This window comes from Amblyomma mixtum, chromosome 1 (assembly GCF_055824585.1).
Source record: "Amblyomma mixtum isolate Tamu chromosome 1, ASM5582458v1, whole genome shotgun sequence".
NCBI classification, from domain to species: domain Eukaryota; kingdom Metazoa; phylum Arthropoda; class Arachnida; order Ixodida; family Ixodidae; genus Amblyomma; species Amblyomma mixtum.
In genome coordinates this window covers 219,324,501-219,335,823 of record NC_143012.1, presented here as the reverse complement: position 1 = coordinate 219,335,823, position 11,323 = coordinate 219,324,501, and the positions used below count along the sequence as shown (strand labels likewise).

General features: G+C 46.1%; 1 protein-coding gene across 1 annotated transcript in view; it reads right to left on the bottom strand.

Annotated features, from left to right (window-relative positions):
- Positions 1–10,050: 10,050 nt before the first annotated feature.
- Positions 10,051–11,323, bottom strand: part of LOC149370934 (antimicrobial peptide microplusin-like) — a 47,203-nt gene continuing 45,930 nt past the window's right edge. The window contains exon 6 of the mRNA XM_089563854.1: positions 10,051–10,415. Coding sequence (XP_089419980.1) covers positions 10,368–10,415 — 48 coding nt within the window. The 3' untranslated portion in view covers positions 10,051–10,367. The remainder of the gene's footprint in view (positions 10,416–11,323) is intronic.

The window sequence follows — 11,323 nt, the reverse complement described above, 5'->3', positions numbered from 1 at the left end:
TGATTTTAATCAAGAATTCTGTGCTTTCATGTAGTGTGTAAATGAAAGCACGTTGTGCCGTAGGCGATGTGGGCAAATTTTTTTTTCTTTTTTCTAGGGCTTCCCGCCACCTAAATAATGTATAAATGAAAACGACATAGGAAGCACATGCATTTAAGTCACGCGGAAAATGAAACAGATTTTGGTTCGCTGATGAAGTGCCAAACAAACAGTTTAGGCAGAAAAAACTGAATCTATTTTCAAACCAGGAGAGTGGTGACCATGCTGAATGTTTACTGACAGAATGAGGCACTCTGACAGCCCAAGCTTATGCTTTGCAGCGGGAATACCCTGAATAAATTTGACGCAAAACCAATTTGTCGCTTTTGCTCCCACACTGCATTTTGCTGAAGCACACAAAGTGCAAAACAACAGCACTTAGGTGCTCCTTTATTATATCATTTTTGTTTTAGAACAGGGGTGTTTTTCAGCTCATTTACTTTGCATTAGTTCAATCATGCAATGAAAAACCGATTGTGCCAGCCGTTCCAGCATTTTAAGGCGGAAGCCTTTAATGCCTCATCGTTGTAAGCAGGAGTTGTCGACAGAAATGTCACGCTTTTCAATTGGTCGAAATGGTCGTGACATCAGAGTGCGCTAATTTCAAACGGGCCAATTGTACTTTTGGCTAGTAACCTTGCAACCAATTAAAGGGATGGTGTAGTGATGCTCCAAGTAAGTGGGAATGAGTTTAGTTAATTTCTTAATCACCCAATTATTGTAATTAATCTTTCTAATCAGGCCAGATAAGCAAATTAAACCGAGTAGGAAATTGGCCGACTTCGGGAATCGAACCTCGGTCTCTGGAGTGTGAGACGCGCATGCTAACCACTCCGCCATGATAGCTCAATGGTTTGGAATGAACAAAGGCGCGTCTGTGAATACGGTGTCTTCGTTCACTCCCATCTTCCTCCCTTCCCGTTACGGCAAGGTTCAGGTGTCCACCGCGGTATGCGAGACAGATACATTTTTCTTTCCTCAAAAACCAATTTACCGACGATCAAGGCGTAGAACCGAACGGGCGATGGCGTTCTGTGGACTCCCTGGCAGCGTTGCAAGACGCTGTCGCGTTTCACTCTTAGAGGCGAAGCTCAACATCTTAACAACACATCAGTGACACAAACAGCAATACCGCGCTTCAGGCTTTCGCCTGACCGCACTTTAGGTCAACAAAGTGCCCCCTTGAATTTTTTTGTTTAATATCTGCCTTTTTGACCGGTGCCTTAATTTTCATTCAGCAAGTGTGTTTACTTTGCTTTTATAACAGTATATACTTATCGCTTATATGCATTATTCTATTAGCAAGATGTCAAAGTGCCAACAGGGGAGTACCAAAAGTGTCACGCTTTAGGTTTTTATTTTGAACCCCACTTTTACCCTCTAACAGCGCGAAGTAACAAAATACTCCAAAATTAAAACATACTATAATGTGCAATTGACAAAAAAAGACAAGAAAAGTAATGCTTTCTTTCGGTTTCAATGTGTCCTTCATTTCGTATGCCCAAAGTGTGCTCTCGGGGGAGTCAAAAAGCTATGCCTTAATTTTCTTTCAGCGCCGTTAATTATCTGAAGTTCTAAAACAGCGGATAAGGCAGCTGGTGTTCTTGGAAAGGGTAATAAGGGTTACTTGTTGAAAATTTCTTCTTGGCTGCTTCGACATTAGTACTAAAGGAATATGAATTCAAGGTGCGTGTGGAGTCATATTTCCTAGCGCTTAGAGAACACACGAGAAAATAACACAAACACGCAGGACACACGCCGTCTTCAACTGCCGTTTATTCGAAAAACAATCAATATAAGACATCTCAAAAATTCTGATACTCACACACGCGCAATAGTAACGCCACACTTCAGGAACAAGATTTTTTTTTTTTTTTTGATAGATTGACAGACGGGGTGCGGACACATTTCGAACCTTCACTATCAATGCATAAAGCTTCGAAATTTTCACGTTCCGGTTGCGTTTTCATTGTACCTAGAATGATTGTTTCTTGGTGGTGGTGAAAAACATTTATAATGCAATAAATATTTACAGAGAGGTGATTGGGGTAGGCCCTATTGGCCCTTTCCCCTAACAATACTAGGTGGAGCCCCTATTCCAGGGCCCCATTGGCAAGCAACGCCGCCCGCGTCCGGTGAACCAAGGTCTTTTGGGTCTTTAGGTCCTGACAGCCGAGCAGGGTCGCCTCCCAGTACTCTCTGGTGGGGTTGGGGTTGGGAAGGATTGTTGTGCAAGGTACAGGGTCAGGGTCGCCAGGGTGCCGTTCCATAAAACAGCGTTTGCAGTGCGCCGCGAGATTCCCCCCCGCCGATATAGATTCCGTTTCCAAGCGGTGCTTTCTCAGTCGTTCATTTATGCATCGTCCTGATTGCCCATTATAAGTCTTGCCACAGATGAGTGGGATTTTACAGACCACACCAATTTTTCATCGAACGAACTTCTTTTGGTGGTTCGTAGTGCACGCTAGCTTGCTTACCTCGCCGTTCATGAGCGGGCCCAAGCGCACAAGTTCCTTCGGGGCAGTCAATACAAGATCGACGCCACACTTCTTCGCCACCTTTTTTAGGCGATGCGACATATTGTGCACATACGGCATAGCCACAAGTTGAGTCCGTCTTTGGGGGTCTTCACGGTTTTGTTGCCTCCCAGTTCTCACTTCTTTCAGCAGCTTTTCCGCAACAAATGTCAGAGTTTCCTCCGGAAACCCGGCGTTCTCTAAGCGAAGCTTTTGCAGTGTCACACTTTCGGTGATGCAATGCTAGCATGACTTATGGAGAGCAGCGCGGAAGGCATTCATGGCAATACCGCTTTTCACAAGTTTTGATTGCGCCGATTGATAACTGAGAATTTCTTTTTTTGTCCTCGGCTGATACATATCATCGTGATACATATCATCATATCATATGATACATATGATACATTTGCTATGAGCTAGCTCACAACAAAAACATTAGTTATGTTTTGAGCCTTCAGCGTTTTTTTTTTCTGCAGTGGGATGAGCTAGCTCTAGTTTGATGAAGTTCGAGAGTCGATACTGGCCACTGCTCGGTCAGCTTCTGGAGCTCCATCAGTAGGGACGGCCTCGGCCCACTCGTACGGACAGAGAGCTCGATCACCAGGCCGAGGTACTGCTAAATCCTCACTGGTTAATTGATTCCTTATGGCTTGGACGGGTCGTTCCCGGATGACTGCTGCATCTTCCTGCACTACCACTGCCCCGTGCACAAAGAGTGTGCTCTGAGCGGCGTCCTACTGCGCTACGCAGTGCGTCAGCTGCCGTGACCACCAAACGAGGCTCATCTGAACCCCATCGGGAACCCCCGGGGGACCTTCAAGAAGAAGGCCTCCTCATGGCGCCTTTACGGTGTTGTGGCATGCTGGAAGGAAGAGTGGGAAACCCTGCGCGGACGTCCGGAGCTAGTGGCGGCGCTCTATGGCTGGATGCCAAGACGATTAAGACAAATCATCGCTGTCGACGGCAACTTTTCGTCGCACTAAGGACACTCTTATGCCTACTGATGAGATTTTTATCTGCTTCTCTCAGTGAAATTTCTTCACTTACAATAATTGTTGTGATTCGACTCTTTAACAATCCCTTCGTGGTGGTTTTCTCGTGCAGAAATTTTCATAACAGACTACCTGTCGCAGCGTCTGATTTAAAAAGTTTTCAGAGGACTCACTGAACAGAATAATAAACCAACCGCAGAGAAAATGCCAAAACTACAATATTGTAAAAGATGCAGCGCCCGCAGCGAAGCTCGTTGTGCCTGTTGCTTGTCGCGTTGGCATGAAAAAGCGCGTGTCAACGTATCAACGTAGCCGCCGCATTTGCTGGCGCTGCCCAAACCCGGCAGCGGAGGGCGTAAGGGACGTGCAGTAAAATTTAACATTACGGCAGTATAAAAGGCGAAAAAAACGACGCGGCGCCTCATTCTTTAACACTGCAACGTTTTTACGGACTGCGGCCATCCTATTGCTGTGCCACAGCGCGACGTGCTCGACCACCAGTCATACCAGGGACTCTACTCGACCAGTGCCGATGCACTCTTCCTTTCGTAGCGACCGGCAACAGCACAGCAGCCAAACGCCACACAAGAAATTTATCAACCGTTGCAGGCACTTGCACCAGAGCAAGGGCGAAGTTTGTCGTCACTGGGAGAAATCTGACCGCAAGAGAGCGGCGAGAGAGAACAGCGCCGGGTGCGGCCCCGCAGCCGCTACACTGCTCTGAGCGGTGGTTTATTTACTTTTGCGGCCGATAGCACATGAGCAATCTCCTACTTCACATATGACCGCCTCCGCAATGAAATATGAAAAGCGTGTTACCGGATAATTAGCAGAAAATTGTTCGGGCAATAGACTTACTCGCGTGAGGGGCGCTTCGACGAAGCTTACGTAAGTTGCCTTTTCACACGAACATTTTAGGCCAAGCTGTATAGTTCAGTATCTGAAATCATAACTTCCGTAGCTCTAGAGGTGCATGTGAAAACCTAGAACTGATTATTGTTTCCGTTCATACGCTGTAGTGCTAAATTTTAAATGACTGCCGCAAGACGTCCGGCCAGTGTTAATAGCAATAAGGAGGTTTAAGGAAAATATCATCCGAATGATATGAAAGCGGACAAGTAAAGCACCGTCACAAACACAGACCGGAGGAAAAATTGAAGCAAGTAGATTCATTTCTCGCGTGGCCGCAATGGTCTGCTTGTAGAACAATAATGCTGACAGGTGCCCAACAATGGCGTCAGAAGAAAGCTGTTGAGCGGGATGCAGTGGCATGAAGATGACGTGCGGCCATCTATTGTCATATCCATTATTATCGGTCTTCCTTCTCCCGGCACTGCAAGTACGGTAGCGCACGCTCTCACGTCTATTGCGCAAACTTTTCGTCCGAACCACGGCGTACTTGAACAGGCACCGCAAGCCACCGTGGGAAAATACACGTTACCAGATAGGATTTGATTTGACTTATTGGGGTTTAATGTTCCAAAGCGACTCAGGCTATGAGAGACGCCGTAGTGGAGTGCTCCGGAAATTTCGACCACCTGGGGTTCTTTACCGTGCACTGACATCGCACAGTACACGGGCCTCTTGAATTTCGCCTCCAAAGAAATTTCACCACCGCGGCCGGGTTTGATCCCGCGTCTTTCTGGTCAGCAGCCGAGCGCCGTAACCACTGAGCCACCGAGGCGGGTGTTACCAGACAGGAGCTGCGCGACAAAGGTCAGGTGACCGTACCGGCATCGTTGATTTCTCTGGTGCGCAGTGGAAGGTCTCCTCGCATCGAGTATAGTGAAGGCTCAATCTACCTCGTCTAATTCACGCAATGTTCACAAAGTGGAGAGGTGCTAACTGTTTCTAAATGAGCAAAAATTCGTGTATAGAGGTATATTTTGTACTGTTTCTCCTCAGAAGGACAAAAGCAGCTAACAACGACCGTGAAGCGTGAAGGCTAGACTCCGGTAATTAAACTTATATGTCGCAGTATTTTACCATGCATAAGCGTGCTCTTCACAAGCTCTCCTTTTTATTTCGATTTGTAAATGTATAGGTGTGATTGTTCCCTGTCGTTTCTCCGCTTTCCATATATGTGTTTGCGAAGCTGCGGGCTACTGCCTCAAGCCTTTCATCCCTTGTACTATTCTATCATTTTGTGTGTGTGTCTGTGGTAACAGTCAGCGAAAGCGACTTCTTGAAGTGGCGAAGACGGTCTGTTTAGCCCGTTCACATCCTGCAGATAAAGGATATTGATTTGCAGGTGAAATACTTCGCCTTGCAATTAAGTGCGCTGTGGTTTCTTATCGGTACGGATCTCATGGTGTGCCTATGTCTGCATCTTAAGTACGAGAACAAAACTTGCCGGCGAAGCTCTTATTTTACGCTATTAAGTTGTGTCGCATGCGTCACTATAACACATTATCACCTGCAATGGCATTCCTTAATTCTGAAATCTTCACAGCTTCAACCTTGCTTCAAATGTTTTAAGAGCGAAACCAGAGGATTGGAAAAACTGACTGGAGAATGGGAAAAGTAACGAATGGCCACGCATGACACTTCATCAGAGTTTAGTTGCCTGTTTTCTAGTTCTTGAATGTGTACGGAGAGATACATAACGAGATGTGTTGTTTCAATCTCAAAAAGTTTTTAAGGAAACAAATTATAATTTACCCTCCTAAAATCACGGCCATGCCTTCTATGGCACTACTGTGCCAATCGCGAATACTAAAATCAGCAAAACATACTTTTCAGCTTAACCAGCCCATACTGCACAAAAACAGTGGGAACAGTGCGGCGAAAATTTGTAATGAAGATGCGCTTCAATTAAAAAAAATATGTTAGCGCTTCGAGCAATCGGAATATTTCTTCAAGAATGCGAGCCTACTGAAAGCGCCCTAACATACACAGCATTTAAAATAAACGAGAAGAAAAATTAGCGCCGCAACCCTGAACACCGCATCACCAGCATGCACTGACCTACCCCTTGGCACCACCTCATTACCAGTAAACATCACGTTTCTACGGCTCTGTCAAAAAAAACTTTCTACGACCGATGAGCTCACCAGCCCCAGACAGACAACAGCCGACCTCTCGGTGAATCGCGTCCCGTTTTACACAAAACGGTAGGACAGCTTTGTGAGCATTAAAACGTGTCTTGAGGCGATTAATAAACGGATTCGTTCATGTAGCCCCTTTCTTACAAGTTTGCTGCTGTCCAATGATGGCTTATAACCAATAGGCAATGTAATTCACTGGGTTTGCTGACAAATGTGTGAGTGACCAACAGCAACTAGGTACGGGAACAAATCGAGAAAATAATATTTTCAAGATATGGCCCCTGAACAGTGTAGAATCGTTTTATTCCTGATGCCTCTCTGGAGGGATGGACTCCCTCTTGTGATACGAGCTCCATTCCATCGCTCTGAATTTGTAAGTTCTCCCCGTCTGCCTTTCTTGTTCACTTCAAAAGCCCTGAAACACAGCAACTAACATGAAAGATACTTTATTCTAGAAATTTTAGATGTGTATTATCTCTGGAAGTGCCGTCCGTACAGACTGGTGAGCAGGGAGCCGTTGTATGAGACGCGAGACTGCATAACTTTGTCGCAAGTCGACAAACGTCCAACAGAATTGATTTAAAGCTCCTCTGGGGAAGGATCATATCATGGTTCAGCGATGAGCAAGGATCGTATGTTTACAGTTATATGAGTCGCTAAAAAAGAAGAACAGTCATGCAATCAGTGCATGTTATCGTCGATGTCCCTGAGTAGACGTACTCCCGTGTCTTCCGTTACCAGTAGGTCCACTGTTTTCCCGGACGTCGTTCCTTGTGAGAAGCGACGGACATTTCGGTGATCACTCCTAAACACATGTATTTCCTCTTTAGTGTCATATAGCAGTAAAACAACTATCCATTCCTTTGAAGCACAGAGCCGAGGGCTCTCCTACGCCTCAAACGAAAGAGCGGCCGAGAGCAATGACTTCACAGTTTTGTTGCAAGATGCAGTTTCTCAGAGGTAAAGCCATACAATAACTCCAAACTCATCACGCAGACACCCACGTACGCATGCAAACATCGCAGCGCAGTGCCCACTGCAACCTCCTCTCTCCAGGTTTGCAAACATGCCGCAAGTATAACAACGAGCCACGATATGTAGATTAGATAGATTACAAAGGCTTCTTCCTGGTGCCGTAACTAGCAAGCAGTCCAGCTTGTGCTGGCAATAAAAACTCCTTTCTCTATCTTTCTTTCTTTTTTTTATCCCCTCAATCCCTCTCCCCCGTGTAGGGTAGCAAACCGGTTATTCTTTCGGTTAACCTCCCTGCCTTTCCTCTTCTACATCCTCCTCCTCCCCGGCGACTGTAAGATGGCTTCCCGGCCCCCTTTTTTATCTTAGCGCAAGAAAAGTTCCTTTCCAACACGCGAACGTGATTTTACCGCTAGTTGCTCTCTTTCGTGAAATGCTTGGGCGATGTCATCGTTTCTTAGTTTTTCCTGATGAAGTCGTTTAGGACAGACCCGAAGGCTGGTTTTTTCGTCGTACTCTGGGAACTACGTAACTAGCTGGCAACAAGAGCAAATTTACAAAATGAAAACCAAGAAGCCACCACAGTTCGTGCTGCATCGCCTCAGTCGCGTGCGTTTGGAAGGACAATATAGAAAGATAACTTTATGCTGGAATATAAAAAAGAACTCCATACAGAAAACTTCCCTTATGCGCGCTCATGCATTTGCCTTGGTCGGCTGTATCTGCGTTTAATTTCTCCACAACCAACTTCGTTTTTTCAAAGCATTAAGCATGCACCGATGTCACCGCATTATCTTGTTTAGAATCTGTTTATGATGCGATGCCCTATGTTTATAGAGGTTACACTATAACACTGCGGAGACACTAATTACTTATCCTAACTGAGCGCGCGACGCATTCGCCCATGGCATGCTAGACGTCGTTTGTTTAAGATTGTCTTCGGTACTGAAATCAAAACGAAGAAAGAGTGTCTTGTTTGTCAGCCTCTAGAAAGGACTACAAAACTTAAGAGACTGCAGCTTCCTAACGTTAGAGTTTTTTTTTCATGCATTAGTGCTGGGATCCTTTTAGGATCTTTTCGGAACCTTTTACTTCAAGGTATGCGTGGTGGTAGCAGGGTCATTAAAAAACACAAGGGAAGATACCGAACAGAAATACTGCAAAAGCAAGAGGTGTCTGATCTTAGGGCCGTCCTTTGTTTTTGGCGCTCTTGAAGGTTAAGAACGTTAAGTTCTCTATAGCGTATAGAATATTGCCATGCATTTAGTCCCCCGGCTTGGCAGGCAAGTTTGCAATGGCGGAGCAAGTTTTTTGTGTTAGTGCGATAATATTAAAGTCATGTCAGGAGCAGATTCCGCCGCTTGGTGCCACGAAATTCCCTGATGTTCGAGAGAGGTCGTGTGACTTTGCGATGTCGTCACGATTGCCCATGATGCGCCACCCTGACTGGTCTACAGAGGTCATATGAACATGTCACGTCATCACAGCCACCCAACCACGGCAGGGGGCGCCCTCGTCGCTGGGTTTTCAGCAAGCTCCCTATGGTGTAAAGTGGAATTTAAATTATTGATTGCCTGAGAGGTCACGTGACGCTGTGACGTCTGCCCGTCGTGTAATGAGCATCTTAGTTTCTAGATAGAAACCTAGGTAGTTTAAGGGTTCACGTCAAGAGCTAACCGGGGCTCCCTACCGTCTTGAAATTTGCTGATTGGTCGAGAGATGTATGAGGTCACAAGGTTACGTGATTTCAAAGGAGCCAATCGCAGCCCACTACGCATAGGAGGGAAATTCAATAATGATCTGAAATCATTAATTGATAATTGAGACACTGTGTCTTAATAGGGATTAGTGTGAGCGTTAATATGGATTAGTAAATTGGTTAAAATGGATTAGCAGATTGATTATGAAATTTGAGTAGAGGAGATAGAAAGGAAATGGTGGAATAGTAGGCAATAAACAATGGTCATCACGCCATTATCGGCACCAGTAAGGCACGCTACAATGCCATCCACAATGCATACCTGCTACTGAAACTAACCGTTCTACTATGCCGGTCGACGTAGCCACAATTTCCAAGAAACAGCAGCAAACAAACACAGCGATTCGCAACAGAAGCTCCGCGAAAAGCGAAACCAAATGCTGTCGCATTTCACTCTCAAGGTAACTTAAGCATTCCCATTGTTTCTGGAGCATATTCATTCTTCTCTTCAGGCGAACATGAGCACAAGTGTGCAATTTTGTTTACACCTCGAACAAACAAACTAAAAGAACCTGTCTCTTCAGTCCTGTACTATGTGACATCTCTCCAATTTTTTTATTGCATCAAAATTAAAGCACATGAAAATAAAATTGTGGGCAGTTATTGAGAGTTCGAGATCTTAGGCGCGGCGTTCCATTTGGACCACAATGCGAATTAATTTAATCGACTGCAGTCACCAACCCGGCTTCTCGTCTCATACATGTGCATCGCTTAGGTTCAGCCTCTTAAATGCGTTTGAAGCGCAGGCTTCACAGATCTGACGTTTACGCATTTCTATGTTCCGAAACAGGGCTATGCGTGGGTACAGCAATGATCGCAAGTTTAACCTGCCTGCGAAGCGGTACCGGGAAAACTTCCGGCTCTAGAGATTCTGATTAACGGTAAAAAATGTTTATTTACTTGCACAAGTTTTGAACGGTAGGTAGCTTTTAGATTGCGACAAGTACTCATGGAAAAGAAAAACCAATAGATCATAGAAGGAGTCGCCGTAGATAATGGCTGGCCGTACCGTCCTCCTATAGTGGCCGTAGTCAGGAATGTCTCAGACGCAAATTGAGGTAGCGACCTCTACTTGGCAGATATGTTGAGGCTGAAAGAAAAAAATTGACAGGACGGTTACCACTGGTGAACGCGAGTTTCAGCGACAGCTGTTAAAATATTTGAACTTTAAGATATGTTGGGGTAGAGGATATGAGAGCGACCTCACATCTGTATAGTTGTAGGGGGCTATTTTTAGTTTTCCACACACAGCCGTTTTTTGTCTCGGTCTCCTCTCCGATCGGCCGCTCTAGAAGCGCAGCTTTGCCGATGACCCGCTCCTCGGGGCGGCGCGTTTCGCAGTAGCTATCGCAGATTAACCGTGCTGCATTCTTCAGCTCTTGCCGTAGCCTTCCTCCTCCTTCCGCGGTAGCCACGTTCAGGGTGGCTACCGTGGCACACCTTTCTAGACTCTCGCCATAACCTCGTCCTCTCGCCGGGCCTACCTTCCACGGCGAACCCCCTTCTCCCTCTACTGTAACTACCCTCCGGTTGGTTCCCATGGCAACCACGCACCATCTGTACCTTCTCTCGCTCTCGCCACACTCTCCCCCTTCCACAGCAATCCTCCTCCGATTGGGTATTCTTCCGCTCACGCCACATGCTCCTCCTTTCGTGGTAACCACCCACCAGACGGTTACCGTTGTAACCGTCGTCTGGTCATGTCTTCTACGCTCCAACCATTACGTCTCCTTTCATGATAACTCTGCTTGTCTTTCCTGGCTAAATACCCTCCGTGTGGTTTCCACGGCAACCGCCGACTGGTTGCACCTTCTTACGCTCTCGCCATACCCTCCACCTTCCAGGGTAGACATCCTCCTGTTAGAAACTGCACCGCTCTTCCGATACCCGCCTCCTTCCGCGGTAACCACCCTGTTGATGGTTCCTGTGGTAACCACCCGCAGGTTACGCCGACAACGACATCCTACTACTATACGTGAAACCAAGGAATGGGCGCTT